The sequence below is a fragment of the Phalacrocorax aristotelis genome, chromosome 1 (genome assembly GCF_949628215.1).
Source record: "Phalacrocorax aristotelis chromosome 1, bGulAri2.1, whole genome shotgun sequence".
In the NCBI taxonomy this organism is placed as follows: domain Eukaryota; kingdom Metazoa; phylum Chordata; class Aves; order Suliformes; family Phalacrocoracidae; genus Phalacrocorax; species Phalacrocorax aristotelis.
This window is the reverse complement of record NC_134276.1, coordinates 95,721,265-95,740,498: the sequence shown is the minus strand read 5'-3', so window position 1 is coordinate 95,740,498 and position 19,234 is coordinate 95,721,265. Positions and strand designations below refer to the sequence as shown.

The following is a 19,234-nucleotide window of genomic DNA, read 5'->3' as shown; positions in this document are numbered from 1 at the left end:
CTTATAGGTTGTTGGGAATGTTGTTCCTTGTCCTCCTATTTCCCCATCTTAGAATGCTGTCCAGTAATGTAAGAGCGAGAACTTGGTGGATTTTTATATAAAAGTTTTGCAACAGTATTATTTTTATACAGTTGTAGGGAAAAAAGAAACCTCATACAGAGCCTCTGCTGCTGACTTTTGTTTTCTGATTGTACGTAGACACTTTCTTCAGTAAATTTACTGACTGGTAGGATGTGCTGCCCTCATACCGGTCAGAAGAGGGTTTCCATGTATTTTTGCAACGAGGAAGAAAGTGTTAAGGAAGTAATAGTGAAGGGCATTCCTTTGTTAAAATAGCTTAGTTGCATGTGAGTGTGTTACTTGTAAGGTCCAGATCTGGTCTGAAAAACAATACCATCTCACTACTATTTCTTTACCACCACACTAGACTACCTTCTGTCGTATTTGTGGCTAGATTTACAGTGAGAGATAACTGGGAAAAGGAATTGGTGAACTATGTGTAAAGGTCCCAAGTATGGAGACAGGAGGCAGCTGGAGACATGTATACACACAGTTAGTTCCCCTGTGCGTGCGGAATGAAAAGACAACCATCTTCAAAATCAGGCATCTCCCCTCCCACCTCCCTCCCTCTCTCCTCCTCACCCCCTCCTTTGTTGTGTTTCCATATATAGTACTCGCCTCTGCATTCTTGCTTGTATTTGGGAACACTATATCTAGTTTTCTCTTCTTTGTTTTTTTTTTCCTCTGTTCTTTTTTCTTTGTTTGATCTTTTCCTCTTTCTCCCTGTTTTCCTCTCCTGAACCTATTGCCTTTGGTTTTCTGCTCTTTTACACACCCTTCTTTCCCTTCTTGTATTCAATAGGTGTTCTTACCTTCTTTCATTTAGTTGTAAATCCCAATACCCTTCCATCATACCAACTGTCTTCTTTCTGCAGTTTCACTGTAGTCTCCATTCTAGTTCTCTCCCTAGGCTCTTCCTGATTGTTTTAGATTCATATATATAAAATATATAGTGTGTATATATATTATTACTGTCTTCATTGCTTCCCAGTAACATTCACAGAACTGCGTGCATGTAGGAGCTTATTTGTAAATTTTGAGAGTATCCAAACTTGGCTCTTTGGTTTCTGTACAAGAAAGAAGAAGTAATTAAACACTATATAGCTCAAATTTGAGCAGGATAGAGTCCTTACTTGCCTTTCATTTTAATTACACTGTTGTGTATATATGTGAAACATGTATCTCCCACCTTATTTTAAGCTATTATAGGCATATACATACACATGCTTTGGCTATTGTCTGTCCTTACAGAGATAGTTGCTCTGGAATATAGTGAACAGCAAAGAGCAACAAATTACTGTGTGAGGTTAGAGGCATCTCAATTCCAGTGATTATTGCAGATGTAGTTTAAAGTGATGAAGAGCATCTGATCCTCAGTTAGTTTTCTCTTAATCTAAGAAGTTACATCAGCACAAGTAGTGGAAAAGTCCCATCTCTGTAAAAAGGTTCTTTTCTCACCTTTAACTGAAACAGCATATGTTTAGTATTTTCTTTACAGTTTTTTTTACTTTTTTCCTGTTAGTACAGTTTCATGTACGTTTTTAACTGCTGTTCGCTGCTACTAAGCCAAACCTGGCCTTGTATATAAAGTGGGCATAATTATGCTGATATTGAGCCTAGATTTTAATGTTTGGCTTAAGTAAACTGTTTCAAATGAATATGTCAATGTGATTTGAAAACCTCAGCTGAGACACACCTTCATTTCCAAAGCACTTTGATATAGTGCTTAATTGCCTTAAGTGTTAAACATTTATGACTTCTGGGTATCGTAATCAGATGCCAGCAAAACAAAACTACTGGAGGCACTGATTTATACAGTTATCACTAAATAGGTCATTTAAAGGTATAAGTGTCACTGGAGTTTTAAAGCAGAAGCAAAAAAAATCTTTATTTGTTGTATGTGAAAACTAAAAATAAAATCCATGAAACTTGAATCTCACATTACAGAGTTGGTAAAAAATATGTCATTTTCACTTCACCAGGAGCATTCTATTCTAATCTTACAGTATTTATAGATACTACTTTCTGAAAATAACTGCACTTTATAATAATACCCATGCTTTCTTTTTATGAGATTGTATCCAGTGACTTCACTTAGTGATTCTAATATTTGATCTCTCTAAAATCTAACAATTTCTGATGGTTTTTCTTCTGTCCTTGCTGTATGTGCTAGCCTCAGACCTCTTCATAAACAAAATGAAATGTAAATCCTACCTTCTGAAATGCCCGTACTTGAGAACCAGGATTGATTTTTAATTTCATTTCCAGCAGCTGCACACATGAAGGCAGCCAAGAGATGAAGTTGGGAGAAATCGGCTTGCGTTGATTGTAGATTGACTGGCTTAAGGACTGAATTGTGATACATAGAGAAACTGCCAATAGCAGCTAAACTTGGGTTGGTCATGTAAAAACCACTGTAAAATCTTCAAGGTGTAGTTACTTATCTATTTATACAACATGTAGAACATTTGAAAAGCTGATCCAAATTAAGGTAGTTTATAAAAATGAGCAGGATTAAAATGAGTGGTTGGTGGCAGGAATTGAATTTTATACATTTCTACAAATCTAAGATGTTTAGGTTTTGTCAGTGTCTCTTTAATAAAAATATGCCAATAATGGTTTTTATATGGTCTTCTACAGAGTCATATCCTGGAATACTAATTGCAGGAGGCTTGTGAAAAGGTCATGGGTTTATAGTTTTCTATTTAAGCAAGGTCAGGCTTCCTCTAACAAGTTTTCATTGCTCAGAAGAAGGGTTATGACTGACCAAGACTTATGTGGGCATTTGTAATCTTCAATATGAAAAAAATAAAACAAAGAATTATTTTAGCCTCTCTCAGAATGTGTTTGTAGTCAGAATGTCTTCTTTGTGTTTTGCAGCAAGATCTGAGTCTTCTTACCTGAAGACTTTTAGTCATACACTCTCGCAGATCACCAGTGCACGAAAAGAATGTGGTAATTCTCTGTACTGCCTGCTGCATAAGAAGTCAGTTTTACCTGCCTTGCTTGCTGAGCCTCAGAAAAGCAAACTTTTGGGGTGTTTTGTGGTGGTGACGTATTACTATTGGAGAATATATAGACAATTTTTGGAGTAGTATTTTAAAGTTTTCTTTCCTTTTATTCTCTTTTGTTCTCTTCTTTCCTCTTCTGGGGAGAAGTAAGCAACTCCGACCTACCTGTAAAGTTCACTTTCTCTAGCCAAACCATCTGTTCCAGATTAGAATAGCTAGGTGCCAGGATGTAATAACAGCACTCATATTTTACCAAAGCTTTGTCTGCTTGCAACTTGATGAACCAGTGTCCATACCTACTTCAGGTGTTATTAAGGGCACTGTATGAGAACTACAAAGACTCTAGAGAGAGAATTCAGCTTTAAGAGAGAGCTATTTCTGAATGGCCATCTCTGTAAATGAAGTAAGAGAATCTGCAGGAAACACCTATGATAACTCTGGCTCCACACTGGGTGAAGAAATAATCCCAAGTTTTTGCCTTATAAAGCAGATATATCTAACTCACAGATAATAGATCTGCCTCAGTAGGCAGAAAGCTACTCAGTTCTTCTCCATATTCTTAAAAGCAATTTTGGTCTTCCTCAAGAAGTCATTCCACTAGGTATAAAAACACTTCATGTACTAGTATTGACTGCAGAAGACTGTCATAAGCATTCTTTTTTGTTTTAATATAGTGAGAGCCCATAGTTTTCAACTTTTCAGACTTGTCAGCCCCAAGGGAAATGTGAGTAGTTGCAGCCATCCTTTCTTAGCTAGTCTTACAGGAATACAAGAAAGACAAGGTTGTGTGTATGGCCTGGAATATCACTGCTCATTTGCACACTGAGAACATATGTGCAGTTGCAGTAGGATCCACAGTTACCACAGTCTTCTCACAGAACCATGTTTGGTGCGGATTTTGTTACTGTTACTGTGGAGAAGAGTCTTCTACTTTTATCAGTGGAATTACAACCTTTCCTGAACAATCGTATGTGTATATATTTTTATAGTAACTTAAGGTGCAGGGTGAGATTCATCTCACCTAAGTGATTTGGGCTACTTGAAAGTTCTGTGGCAGTAAGCAGAATTTTCTAACAAAGTTTACTTTAGGGAGTCTTAAAACAAACAAACAAAGCCAGTCAAATTAGTGAAGTTGGTTTTTTTCCTGGCTTCCTAATATTTATGCATCATTCTAATTTTTATATTGATAGATTCTGTCTGTAACTGCTACAGACCATGCGAAATCTGAGCTTTTAGATTGTGTAAGTGTATAATAGCTCACTCAAGTCTTTATCATCTACGCTGCGGCTAAAACGGGTGCATTTGCAATGGTGATAGATTTAAATCCTATTTCTAGAGGATACAAACTTTAATTATAAATAGTGAGTGCTTTTACACTTTCCCCAAAGGTTAGAAATTTAGCTTAAAAATGATCACTTTTTTATGCAATAGCATGCTGCAGTATGTGGCTACTATGGTATTTTCTCATGCAGGTGCATGTTATTTGTAAATGCATGAAAGACATGGCGGTAGGTACTGCATAAGGTTGTAGGTAAAAAAAAAACATAAGGTAGAACTGTGATTTTGAGGCATTAGCAAAGTCACTGCCAGGAATTCTCATTAAATTCGTTGATGGTATTCTTGGAAACTTTCTCTTACAGCCATCTATTCAATGCAACCAATGGACAGGAGAAAAAAGGCCTAATGAATAAAGCTTAATGTTTTGGAATACCCAGATACTCAAAACGTTGTTGATATGCAAATATTAAAAAAAAAAAAAAAAGAAAACACACCAACAACCCCAAACTTTTCTTTCTCTTTGAAAGACCTCAAAGTATTCCACCAAATAAAATTCCCAAAGTAAGTAATACTGTCAAATAAATAATGTGGTGGTCCAGAGCATTCAGTGTTTCACAATAATACAGCACTGCAGACAACTTTGAACATACTTCTGTTGGTTCTGGTTTTGGCTCAAGTTTTAGTGGTTATGAGCAACATTGAGCAGTATTAGAGACTCTTAAGATATCCAAGCCTCTGAAGTGAATCTTCTCTTGAGTTTTCCTTAAACACTCCGCATACACAGAAAGAGCTTTGAACCCAGAAAGCAAAGTTTTGCTAGAAAATAAAATAATTAATTTAAACTCTGAGCATGACAAGAATAGAAATAAAAGAATTCTAACAAATTTCCTTCTGGCGAATTGCTTTCTGGAAAGTCAAGCACTTTCCTTCAGGCTTGAAGATCTCTTAAGTTCATCAACCTTTAACTGACATACTGAAAATGTTAAACTCAGTGCAGTCCCTTTTGGGTCCCTAGGTAATGTTTTTCTTCCTTGCCTTTGAGGCTTAGCTGTGATCTCTCCATGCTCTTACTAGCAGATTCCCACTCCCTGTATTTTCTCAGATTTCCTGCTGTGTCTCCCAGTGTGGAATCTGTGGTGCACGTAGAGGAACATGGACAGTTCCCTTCAGCTGAGCATGCTTATTCATTATCAAAGACAGAACAGCTTTTTTCTCTTCTTCAGTGCACCTGACCCCATGCACAGCAACTATGACAAGGCAAACCATTAGTTTTATTTGCTGAATAGCCACCACTTTTTTAAAGGAACCTAATTTAAATTAATACATCAGTTGGAAATAAGTAGTCAGACACATTTGATAGGAGAGGACAGAGAAGTCTTACCGCTCCTGAGCCGTGAGTTGTGAGTGAGGGGAATACTGTGATTCTTACCCTTGGTGTACAAGGAAGTGTGAAGAGAATCTTGGATTGAGATTTGTACTAAATGTGATGCAAGTGTTTCTAGACTTGTAACTTACTTGTCCTTCTAAGCCATGAGATCACAGGTAGGTTTTGTGTATTTTTATGTTTATTCCAGTTTTTCAAGGTTTTTCAGAGAAATAAGTGAATTTAACTTGTATCCTTGTGTCGTTAAGAGGGGGTTGGGCTTTTTGTTTCTGTTACATTCTGAAAATGCAATAGACTACAAAAGGGCTGGAGTGAAGGAAGGCTGGTGAGAATTGTTCATACAGTGGAGGGCAGAATTTCAAGAAATACAGCAATTTTTTAGATATCTATCTTGACAAAAGGACACTGGCAAATGAATAAGTAAACAACAAATATATTAAGGATAAATTAGTGAAATACAGAATGTGTAGAATTCTCTATTCAGAATTAAGAATTTATTTATGAAAAAGCACTCAGCAGTTCACTGTCAGACACCAGCATTTTGTCAGACTAACACTGGATTTGCTACCATCTTTCCAGATGCTTATACCACTGGAGAAAAACTGAAAACATGGGCTGTGAGTGTTTAGATAAGGTGAAGTTAGCATTCTAGTAATGTACACAAGGGACAGCCAGCACTGATACCTGATTTTTAAAACAAGTTGTTCCACAAGGAACCAATAGGGGCTGGTTTACTATGGATTTGTGTTGTGTTTCTGTATCCTCCCCTGCTGTGTGTTCAACTCACCTCATGAACTTCCAGCTTCCACAATGCCTCCTGTTTCTCCTTTTCGTACCCATATCCCTCACTTCTCTTTTCACCTTTACACCATATAAAATCATCCCCATCTTCCTATGACCCCAAACAATCCACTGGTCAAAAGACAGCAAGTGCTATAAGTGGGTCTGAGACAGCCAGGCAAGCAGAACAAACAGAACAAAAGCCAGAGCTCATGTTACAGCTCTTTTTTCTCCTCCAGAGGACACAGCAGTCAGGTCTTTCACCCTTCCCTCCTCTATCCAGATGCTGATTTTAAAAGAATTTGTGAGAGCATAGGTTCACTCCAATTTTTCCTGATTTGCAATATGTATTTGCAATTGGCCAGCAGTTCAAAAAATGAAAAAAAGAGAAGGTTGGGGTGAGAATGGTGAGGTCAGGCAGTGGGGCAGATAATACAAGTAACTTTGTAAGACGTCATTGGAAACCAGGCTAGCATAGAACACTGCTAAGCTTAATAAAAACAGGTTTTAACCTCTCTTCAGTTAAACCATTTCTTATGTATAATCGTACTCTATATGGGCACTGTAGATTTATGTAAAGTTTATTCAGTAAGTTTTCCTGTAAAAACTCCAGCTTTTTGAAGTTCCTGTTGCAGTTGTACCAGATTAAGTGAAAGTTTCCGTTTCCAAAGTTCAGTTTACCATGAACCTTTGCTTTATTGATTTTTATTCTTTCTTCCTCTCCCTCCCCCCCCCCCCCCCCCCCCCCCCCATTTATTGCCCCATAGGAGCAGTCTCACAGGTGCTGGACAGCCTGGAAGAAATCCATGCACTTACAGACTGCAGTGAGAAAGACTTAGATTTTCTTCACAGTGTTTTCCAGGATCAGCATCTTCACACGCTACTAGATGTAAGTTTTCCGTGATAAACAATTTGAATGCATTTCTGTATCTGTTGTTCGTTGGATAATATTTTGTTTTATCTTGAATATATTCTCTTTTTTGCTTCATACCAAGATGAATTTATTCAGGTGTGGAATTTAACAATCAATTAGCACTTTACACAAAAATACATTTTAGGACTACACATAGAGAATATGTTAGAATATATAAGTGATTAATGATTTGTTTTGAATCAGAATAGGATGTTTTCTTTTGATAAGGGCTGGATTTTATTTTTTATTTTAAATGTGAACTGTAAATTTGTAACTGTACAGATTCATTCCTTTTTCATTATTTTTAAGTAATGTAATAATCTTTGACCGGTCCTATGGATATTCTTACAAGTATGACACTTTTTGTGTGAAACACCTAGGTATTCTTGTTTCTGTCCTATTCTTGAAAACAGTATGTGATAGGCTCAGTCATTTAAGCCTGTATTGTTCTGTGGTTCATGAGCATTATTACTCCATAAGACAGCAGTGGATGTTCCACAAGAAAGTGTGCAAAAATTACAAAGCTGGAAGAAACAGGTTAGTGCTTCCTGAAAGGCATAATCAGGATCTGGTTCCCATTTCTTCACTGTCTTATCTGTAAGCATAGTTCACTGTCTGGCTACATGTACAAATCAACTGTGATATCAGAATCTTTTTTTCTTCCAGAAAACTAAAGTGCTCAATTTTCAAAAGTAATTTTGAAAAGCAAGTAGTCTGGTGTTTGAGAGAAAAATGCTTGCACACTGCTTATCTTTCTGTGCCTTAAGGCTTCCTGTTTTCAAAGTTTCTTGTTATCTTGTCACATGCAGAAATGCTGTTTATATTTCCCAATAGTTTTTTAACCAAGAAGGCCTAAAAGCAAATACATTATACTTTATCCAAAATTGTGTGGATTTGGGAAAGCATACTTACAGTTTTGAGGTAGAAGTATTTGCTGAACTTCAACTCTCTGCAAAAACAGGGACCTTCAGCAAGACTGCTGGCTTACACTCCATCCCTCACACTGAGTGCCAAGACCCTCATTGAAGCACAAATTCAAAAGCATATCATGCTGTCATTGATTTCTGTGTCTACACAGTATTGGGGTCTAAAATAAAGGTCAAAAAGAAGCAGAAAAAACTTTCCGTGATTTTTCTGGGATATGTGGATACTTCACGTTGAAGACAGAGGACTTGTTTTCAGGCAAGACAAACTTTTTCTAGAGCAATCTACACATTCCACTGACAAAAAACTCACAGTGGAACCAAATTCACAGAGGTATAGGCTATGTCCCCATTAACAAGTACTGCAACATAACAATAGCGGATCTGTAGAGCAAAGCAGTTCACCCTGAGGACCCAGGGTCGACAATTCTGTGTATTTTGAGGGCTTCTACTTTATACTAGCTATACTGCGGTCCTATGGACTGAATAACCACCGGTCGGTGAACAGCATCTTCTATTTTAGTGTCATTTGAGAGTAAATATGGTCTGGTAACACTGTACAATGAAAACCAAATGGTAGGTGGGCATAATCAAAACGTTCATTTTAAATATGCACTCTTGAATCAAACCAAAAGGCTCATGTGACCATATAGATGATGACCATTTTATGACTATTTAACAGCTTGGATACGTTAGTGAATATCACAAATCTAATAAGATGTCTATGCTTTTTACCCAATCAAAGACACACAGGAATAGGAGTCACTCCAGCTATCTGTTATGCAGGCAGATGATTATGGTTATAGAAGCTTTAAAGAGTTTCTGAAAAAATGTTGAATACTTTAGTTCCTGTATGCAGCTTTGCAGGGGTATGACCTGAAATTAAATGATGCCATAGTTCCTTTGGTGTCCGAACTCTTTACAATGTAGTAGATGATTTGTACACTTCTTAGAATTTCTTTAGTGGTTGGTGAATAGCTGGCTACCTGGATTCTGTGCATCCTTCAACTTCAAAGGATTCAAATCTACACATACTTCCTTCCAGAAGAGGACCCAGCTTCAGGGTTCTGGACTGGCCTGTATTGCAACCTAAGCCTTCTGGTAAAGCTTTCCCACGATGTAGCTGCCCATATGACTCAAGGAACCAGAGGTAGTTAGCTGTTAAGTGATGAGGGCATTGCTTTGGCAAAGTGTTCTACAGTTCTAATCCTTGTTCTTGATAACGGTTTATGCATTTTACATTAAATGGTCCTTGGGTAAAATTATACAAAGAAGGGATTAGGAGCTCATGACTTCCATCTCCAACTCCTCTTACAATTTGCATTAAAATAGGAATCTTTTTCCCAAGTGTAAGTTCATTTAGCTTGTGTTCCAGATGCTTAAATTGCTCTGTCTTTATATATTGCATGCCTACAGTATAGAAAGGTGATCAGATAATATGAATGAGAAATAAAAATCTGAACAGGAAGAGAATAACATGAGTGTAATAAGAACCGAAACACTTACATCACTCATGTGGGAAGGTTTTAGATATTTATTAACCATTATTATGTTGTCATGTAACTTCTGGGCTTTGGTAAACCAGATGTCCTTAGTTTAAATATTTTGCTGCATGACAGGTCTACCAGATGTTAACTCACACTTCTGTAATGCTTTTGCTTTACAATACCAGACTGGTTAATAGTACTGCACTAATGATCTAGTATTTCTGTAATGGTCCACTGTAGCCTTTTCAACAAGAAAAAACTGCAATAACTTCATACCGTTTTGCCATTCCTTTCTTTAAAAGTCACGGTCATTCTCTTAGACAGAAAGGGATATATTTGAATGCCCACTATAATAACATATTTGTGAGAACAAAATGCTACCAAAAGCATTTTTGTTTTATTATGCTATGTGGAAGGAGGGTGATAGAATCTTCCCAATGATACTTTGATTAGAATAATGCAAAATAAAATACTAAAAGATTGCAATGACATGAAATACATATTTGAAAGACTGAAGCAAGTTAAAGACAGCATTATTTGAAAGGGTAGCTTTTTCATTTCAGTAACTTGAATGTGGGAGACTGATCTCTGTTTATACTATACTATAGTTTATACTATTCCAGTTTCTCTCAGAACTCTTAAAAAATCATCAGTTCTATTTGGATGAAGTTCCATCAGGGAAACTGTTTATTCCTCAGAGTATTTGGGGTTAATGAGGCCACCAGAACAAGTCACCTGTAAAGCATTATATTCCACTAAGTACAAATTTTATGATCTGTTGTGAAGTTGTGGCGGTCACTTTGCATTAAAACTACTGTTCCTCTTCCTTGGCCTTTTTCCACAGTTAAATTTGTTCTCATGTTCCTACTCTTTCTCAAGAGTTATCCTTATTTTTAGATTAGGCACATGATGGTGGTTTGCTTCTGCTGCTGAAGTGCCTTCTTTTGCTTCTGAACTAAGCCTTTTTCTGAAGAAAAAAGAAAAAAGAACAGTCTTTGTAATAAAGAGTACAAGTTATCCTCATGTTGGTTTTTTCAGGTAATATAGATCACAAAATAGTCTTCCTTCTCAGTAATTTATTAACTTAGGTGTTATGAGGACTGGCACCTCTGAAGGCCGTATAAAGAAGGGTACCAGTCATCCCATCGATTGTTTCTAATTGATTCATTTATGTATGTCTGTTTAGACAGCTATCTTAAGACTTTTCCACTTCACTTGGGTGCCAAAGCTGTTCAAAGCAAGGGGGAGAAAGGTGCCAACTACTGACAAAGTAGTTTATATTCACTCTGGGTCAAATCCTGCAATACACCAGCATATCCTGATGTGGGCTTATTGAATAGTTTCATTGTGTGATTTTTTCATAATTTCACAGAATCCCTCTATTGTGTTGAGTGGGTTTTCTTCTGTACAAAAGTTGCACAATTCATTATTAAAAACCTAATTTTGTGTATGGGGGAGAGTATAGAAGAGGGCCTTCTAGAACCAACCATTTAGAAATATTCACTGCCTAAAAAAATGTATTGCTTAATAATTGATCTTTCTTGTAAAGTAAAAGAGCAACTTTGAGTTGGACAGATTTTTTTTTCCCTCACTTCTGTTAGAAATGTACTAATCAAAATTTTGGTGAATGCTGTAGGACGTTCCTGTGTGTGACTTCGAACTGTCTGCGTTTATGCCTCTATATCAGTTTTATAGATTGTTTCATTCTGGTATTTCATTTAGATAACGAAGAATGTAATGAAGTTAAGTAGATGATATAAATAACTTTATGGAAAACAGTACTAAATTTAAGTAGTGAAGCAGCTTTTTATTACCACTGACAGATTTTTAGAAGCCTTATCAAATGCTTTGATTAAGATTTTTTAATTGACTTTCATGAAAGATATCCTGGAAGGCTTTTCTGTCTTTTGTCAGCAGTACTGGTAAAGACGTTGGAAATAAATGTGAAGAGGTTGCTAATTTTGGAGACATTGGCATTTGGCTATTTTCTGTATCATGACAAAAGATTTTACTTTAATGATTATTTGTTTTGAAAAGCATACTGGCCTTTAAGGCTGTGCCTAATAGGGAAGATCTTCGCACATTATGTTTCATCTCTATCACTGCATCAAAAGAAGCAAGTTTTATTAAAAAGTAAAACCAGAAATTGCTCTTTTGTGCAGCTGCCTACATTGGAGGAGGCAAGAGAAATCTTTCTTCTGTTAAGTCGAGTAGTTTGGTCACCTCTCCAGGGAGACTTTATGTGGGTGATTTTGAATGCAGATGTCATTCGATTTACAAGTGGGATTTTCACTCAGCAAGAGAACAATATCAGCTTTTGTGTGGCTGGGGCCTCTCCATGCTACTGGCTTTGTCTGCATCTGTCTGTCCCGAGTCTCAGTTCTCTAGGCTGATATCTTTTGGCTGTTAATTTAAGAAGTTTGTTACATTATTTTCATAGATGGAATCATTAAGGTAAGTGTTGTTATTTCTGCGAGTATATCTGTGATAGAAGCATTATGAACTTTGAGGAAAGTTTATTTTACATTTTGCTGGCGTAACACATTACACATATTTGGCTTTAACGAAATGAGATTAAATAGATTTTGGAGTAGCTATATGTATCATGTCTATATGCGTAGCCACTTCTTCCCTTTAGAATTTAATTTATATTCATAGTGCATATATTTAAGGCATACTGATTTTTCAAGAGAATCTCACTTTTATGTCTGTTATCCTTTGCTGCTAATGGTAATGTTTCAAAGGAATATGCATTTGTGTGCACTTCAGACTTCCCTTAGTATTTCTTTTGAACTCAGTCATCCAACCCGATTTGGTCCTGAAGTCCAGACTTTTAAGGAAACATATTTTCTCTTTTGCTGGAAAGAATGTTGTTGGGACCTCAATTTAGCTTCTTACATGGTTGGCTAAATCCTTCTACTGGATTTGTTTCGGTTTGTTCTGTTTATCCTCTCAATGTTGGACGTTGGCATGGTAAATTTGAATGTCTTTTGTAAAAGTACTAGTTACTCAGCAGTGTGCAGCAATGGCTGATACTATAGTTCTCTATCTGAAAATGTTTTGAACTCTTCATACGTTTATCCCTGATTTGCCCTTTTCCAAGCAAAGTGTATTAGTTTAACACTTCTGTTATATCCTTTGGAAAAAAAACAAAGCAAGAGACATTTTGATTTCTATTTGCAGGATGCTTGCATTTCCTTCTTCCTTTCTTTTCTTTTAAATCATTAATAGACTGGTGGAATATCTATCATATGATATAGAAAAGAAAATAAAACCAGCAGCTGTGTATAAAAAGCTTAACTATTCTCATGAATCATTTAATTTTTCTGTGTTCTGGTTTGAATAAGAATGGCTTTCTATGTGAATCACATGGTGTGGTTCAAGTTTTTTGGATCAACATTGGTCCTTACTGTCTTGAGTACTGATTATGTTAAAACTAGTAAATGAAACATGAATGTGTTTCTTCTGCAGAAACAGATCAGAAAGTGTATTTGTGCTAGATGTTGTGCACAGACAGAATGTGTTATGCTTATGTGGAATAATTCTTCCTCATTTTTAAAACACCTTGTTTTCCTATTTTCAATTATCCTTTAATTGATATGTTTGCAAGACAAAAGCAAATGGAAAATATTTGTTAAAAAAAAAGAAAAAGAAACTATGTTGGCAGGAAGACACCTTGCTATTTGGGGAACCAAATCTGGCTTTTATCCCAGTCCAGCAGAGGCAGCATGCTCAGCCCCAGGGAGTGGGAGGGACTGTCTCTCACACTGCAATGGAAACTCTTTTCCCAAGTAGCATAGAAGAATATTGACCAAGCCTTAGGGAGGACTGTTTGAAGAATTCCTTCAGCAGGTGGGCTGGATCATCATCACCAGTGCAGTATGCTTTTTCTCTAAAAGGTAACTTCTCTGGAAGGCCATATCTGAAAGAACACTAAAAGCAAAGGTTATTCTAGAATTTCTTCTGCATTATTTTGTAATCATTCCCTAAAATACCTTCCATTTTCAACTTCCTTCATCCCTTTGTATTTCCTTTGCTGTGTTTCTGGAACATGTAGATCACTCTGCTAGTCAGCATCATCTCACTGTTTTCTTGTTCTTCCTGTTTCTGTGTCTTACAAATTTAAATAGAATATTTATTTTTATTTATTCTTCTGAGCAGAAACAATTTTTGTTCCATGTTTTTATAATATCTTACGCAGCGCTGATATATGACTGGACCTCTTAAACACAAGACTAATACAAATACAAGCTAACAGTAACTTTTATATTGATTAAGATTCATTTCTGAGAAATGTATTTATCCACCACTTTCCAACAATGCAAAATTCTGGGTCACATTGCATGACACTGTGGTAGTTGCCTTGTTGCACTTAACCTGATTTCTTTCTAACTAATGTTCTGTCATTTCTGAGTATTTATAAGCATAGTACTGATGTGGTGAATCATCAAGCGAAATTCAGTTTACTAAAGTGTGCACTTTAAATGAGAATTGCACTATTTAGCCCATTCCTTTTGGCCTAATGTCGTCTTCCCTGTGTCAATGGTGCATCATTGTGAGTGTCTGTGTAAGTGTGTGTCTGTGTGCATCAACATATCTTATTCCAAAAGCATAAATCTGCAGACTTTTTTTTTATTGAGTAGAATTAAAAATTCCCTTGATTACAGTGTATTTTTATGTTATTGGGCTCTGATCTCTCAAAGAACACTAGACTTGTATTCCTGGAACCTGTAGAACATTTAACTAACTAAACTGATACTGTTTTGATGTAAAGAGGATAATTTTCATATTTGACTTTCTACATTTTTTTCACTTCTTTTTATGTTGAGTGTACTTCAGGTTAGGTTCAGTTCCTTTTTAACCATAAGGGCTACCTCTTGGGTTTTTTTTCCTTGTAAAACTTCAGATTCTCAAATGTATTATTTTCCAGGAGCTTGGGACTTACTCTGAGAAATGGAAAAAATTAAGAAATGCTACAGCACCTGGGATACAGCCCACAGATCTTGAATAACACTTCTGCTTTGTTGGTGCTGGGAGCTTTCTTCAGAGTATTTCGGTCTACACTCAGTTGACATTAAAATACCCAAAGGCAATATAGTAACAGCCCAGTAAGCTATGCTTCTATCTTTGAAGTCAGTCAGGCCTCACTGCCTTCTACTCCCAGTTATTCAAGTAGTTGGCCGGTACATGTTGACTGTTCTTTGTACTAATGAGCTCATTGCAGTATATTTTTATTTTCAGTATGTCATTACAAAAAATTTACATGGATAGGGAGGAACAAAAATGGTTGTAACTGCAACATTAGCACTTCCTGGTGCAAGATATGCTCAATGTCACAAAGCAGGTGAGAAGCTGTGTTCTTTGCCAACCCTCTGTAATCACTGTGGATTTAAGTAGTTTTATATGGATTCTGTATCCCCCTGGAATGAGGTTCGCGGTCGTCAGCATCCTTTTCTTCAAGATGATGATCTAACTGTGAAGAGTTAGATCCAACTGACAGAATTGGGAATGAAGCCTGTTTAGGCTTAACCTGAGTCTGTAGTACCTGCTATAGGTCATTAGTCCATGTTGGAAGGGGTGGGGCAAAACGGCAGCAAAGGTTGTTCTGTAGGGTGTATCAAGGTGCAGTCCATGTAATGTAATTCTCTTTATAGCTCTTCCTGTGTTGAGGGATTAGTTTTCCCTGGTGCTTATAGAATCATAGAATCATTTAGATTGGAAAAGACCTTTAAGAGCATCAGGTCCAACCGCTAACCTAGCGCTGCCAAGTCCACCACTAAACCATGTCCCAAAGTCCCACATCTACAAGTCTTTTAAATATCTCCAGGGATGGAGACTCAACCACTTCCCTGGACAGCCTGTTCCAATGCCTGACAACCTTTTCAGTGAAGAAATTTTTCCTAATACCCAGCCTAAACCTCCCCTGGTGCAACCTGAGGCCATTTCCTCTTGTCCTATCACTTGTTACTTGGGAGAAGAGACCAACACCCACCTCACTACAACCTCATTTCAGGTAGCTGAGGAGAGCAATAAGGTCTGCCCTCAGCCTCCTCTTCTCCAGGCTGAACAACCCCAGTTCCCTCAGCCGCTCCTCATAAAACTTGTGCTCTAGACCCTTCACCAGCTTCGTTGCTCTTCTTCTGACATGCTCCACCAACTCAGTGTCTTTTAAGCTCACTTTTATCTGATCGGGTGCTTGATGTCATCTTTCAAAGGAGGTTTGCTTTGTTTTTATTAAGGTCAGCTTCAAGTAGATAGCTGATGCAGCAAAAAAAAAATAATCAAGTGATCATGTTATTGAAATAGCAGGACCTGTGTGTCCTTGAAATTACAAATACGCTAAAGTACCTTGTGAGGTAATGATCTACAGCCATGTTTTTCACAACAGTAGTGCTGGTACATTCCAGAATGAGAGTGGGGTTTTTTTTATTGGGACCATTGCATTTCATTGTGCTGATTTTCCGACTGCTATGCTTGTTGTCTTGGTTCTGCTGTTGCAAAGCAGTATCTTTATCTCATCCTATTTTTACTTCCTTCCTTTCCAAAAGAAGTTAAAGCATTTGCAATGTAAATGGAGAAAAATCTGGTTTATGATACAAGAATGGAGTTGAGACACCACCACCCCTACCCCACCCCCCAAAAAAATAAAGGAATGGCTGGAGGGAATAGTGGCAGAAAGTTCCTGAAATAAAAAAAGATTAGATGGCATACTGAAGATGTCTTGTAGTCTATAGTGGAGGCCTGAAGGGTACCCTGGAAATCTGCAGTCAGCTCATGGCAGCAGAAATTGAAATGTTCCCTTCTCCTTTGAGGAGGCAGGAGAACATCTTAGTCAGTCTACTTAATTCTAAATAAGTTTTCTTTTGTCACTATGGTTTTAAAGTGTAGCATGTATTTATTTAAGATTATTCAATCCCAGGCTTTGCTTACCACACTTCAAATTTGAGAGAACATATGTTTACCTATGTGTATCGCATGTGATGTAGAATTTTGCTAAATTGCAACCTATTCCTCCTTGGCAAGTTATGTACATGTACTGCCTGGCATATCTTTTTAAAATCTGTTATTGCTTGTTGAGAACTGCAGATTCTACAGCCAATAGAATTTTTATGATGAGTATTAATATGGGTTTTCCTTAAAATATGGGACAAATTATTAGGTTAAAGTCAAAATTTATAGTGGAGTATAATGCTGTCAGATACTGGAATCTGGATTCATTATACATGAATGAGGCATTTAGAGGCACCTGAAATTACATAGAAGGAAATAATGTATTGTGATTTTGAGGAGGAGCATAACTGTTTATTATCAGTACTTCTGTGACACAATTAAAAAACAAAACAAACAAAACAAATAATAAAGAAAAAAAAAGGGCTTCTTGGTATATATGAAGCAAATCAAGAGGTCCAATTTAAAAGGGTGGCCATGGAAAAAAACCGCACACCCCCTGCAGTTTAATTTTTTTTTCTGTAATAATATAGTCCTTTCCTTAGCTTTTTTGCCTCTGAAGTGTGAAGGCTTTGAATTTGCTGAGTAAGTGCATAGCACATGGTAGTTTCTGCTAAAAAGGAATATGTTCTACAATAGAGTTAAAATTTGTTTGTAGCTCATGTATGCTGGAGGTAAAAAGTTAGCCCCTTGCAAAGAAATAAAACATGCAAGTCGGATACTAATGAACATCTTGACACTTGACCATGTGGTCTGAACCAGTACAAGTACAAGTGTGTCTTTGTATCTGCTTTTAACTACATCAGTTTAAAAAATAAAATTAGGTCAAATATTGATTTAGAACAAACTGTGAAAATATTTGATGTTCCATGAAGACTGTAAAAAGCAACGTGCCATGTAATTAACAAAAGTAGAAATATTTCCTTTATCATTTTAAAAACTAAAATTGCTGCTTGTCCAAACCAGTAGTATAAGAACTACAGCTGAAAAATGGTTACACCCACATATCTAAGCACAGTGGATTTAGTGTATGGAGCTGCACTGAGTTGTATAGTCTTACTTTCATATTGAACCTTGTGTGGTTTCCCCACAGTTCATGACTGCTTGTAGTTTCACTACAGAATTGTAACCTAGTGAAAGAATTTAAACATGGATACATTTTCACTTTTTTAAGTCTTGATCAAAAGATAGATACAACAGATACTCCAACATTTAGATATCCCTACATAACAGAATGGAAAACCATTCCAGTGCTCTGAAACCTTAACCTTCTAGTTCCCCTGCTGTTTCTATGCATACAAAATATATTAATGCAAGATTTAGATGATAAAAGATTGAGTGGTAATGCAGGTAACGCCACTTGGCATCCCTGCCTATTGCCAACACTGGCAAAGGGCTATATGCTTTCCTTCCAACTGTCATGTAACCAGATTGCTACCAATAGGCAGACCCTGTGAAGGCAATGCATACACAGTCCTTTGGCTGTGTGCTTCTTAGGGGTTGGGGGGGATGTGTTTTCCCTCTGAACGGAAGTCTACAATCATCTCAAGGTTCCACCTTAATAAAACAGATACCATATCTGTCACCTTCTGTCCCTTAATTTATATTCACCCTCAGTAGAATGAATCTTGATCGTTTGTGCTTTTCTAAGATGCTGTTCTGGCAATTGAGTAGGACCACATCTGACAGGCAGTGTTTGCTGCCATGTATAGCAGACACTGAAAGGTCAAGGAATTTTATTCTAGTAGATCAGTTAACATATTTCTTCCTTCTCCAGTAGTAGGGCATTAGCCACTAAGAAACATGTAGTATCCTCTGCATGCATCAGAAATGTGGTCATTAACAACCTGCTAACATTTATTAAACATTTTCCAGTTGGCATTTAGCTTCATTGGTATGTCAGTTTTGCATGGTCAGAATTTCAGGTTTTGTGTATGCAATACAATGAAATTTGTCATTCTTACTTTCTAAAAGGCAATTGTTTGCCAACTGAGTGCAGTGGGAATTGAACTAATGCACAGAGAAAATGTTTTGCCCAGTTTGGTTGGGTATCCTCTCCTCTCTTCTTCCCCCCAAAAGTTAGGCTCTTGATTGAAAATGAAACAAGTGAAGGAGGCCAAATGTGGAACAGCCCCAGAAAAAGGAAGCAGCTTGGAGTAAAGGTTGAAAATCCATAGGGTTGATTGAGTTTACCTGGCACCATTTTTTCTTACCTGTTGTTGTAGGTACAGGCGTTAGAAAATCTGGTTTTATGTTCATTTCTGACACAGGTAACAGCAAGGTAACTCTGGTCTACAAGTAACTCATTATGAATATGTGAGAATACAGATGACTTTTAAAAACAAATTACAGTGGGCCTGCATTTTGCAGACAAAAGTTCCTCTAAAAAGAAGAATAATTATATTTCAGTTCTACCACATAAATAATCAAAATTACAGTGAAATTCAGGG

At 36.9% G+C, this 19,234-nt stretch overlaps 1 protein-coding gene across 4 annotated transcripts in view; it reads left to right on the top strand.

Moving 5' to 3' along the window:
- CASK (calcium/calmodulin dependent serine protein kinase) overlaps positions 1-19,234 on the top strand; it is a 229,042-nt gene that overhangs the window by 157,238 nt on the left and 52,570 nt on the right. For all 4 annotated transcript variants that reach the window (XM_075098335.1, XM_075098326.1, XM_075098319.1 and 1 more), the window contains exon 11: positions 7,281-7,402. In XM_075098335.1, the coding sequence (XP_074954436.1) occupies positions 7,281-7,402 (122 nt within the window). The remainder of the gene's footprint in view (positions 1-7,280; positions 7,403-19,234) is intronic.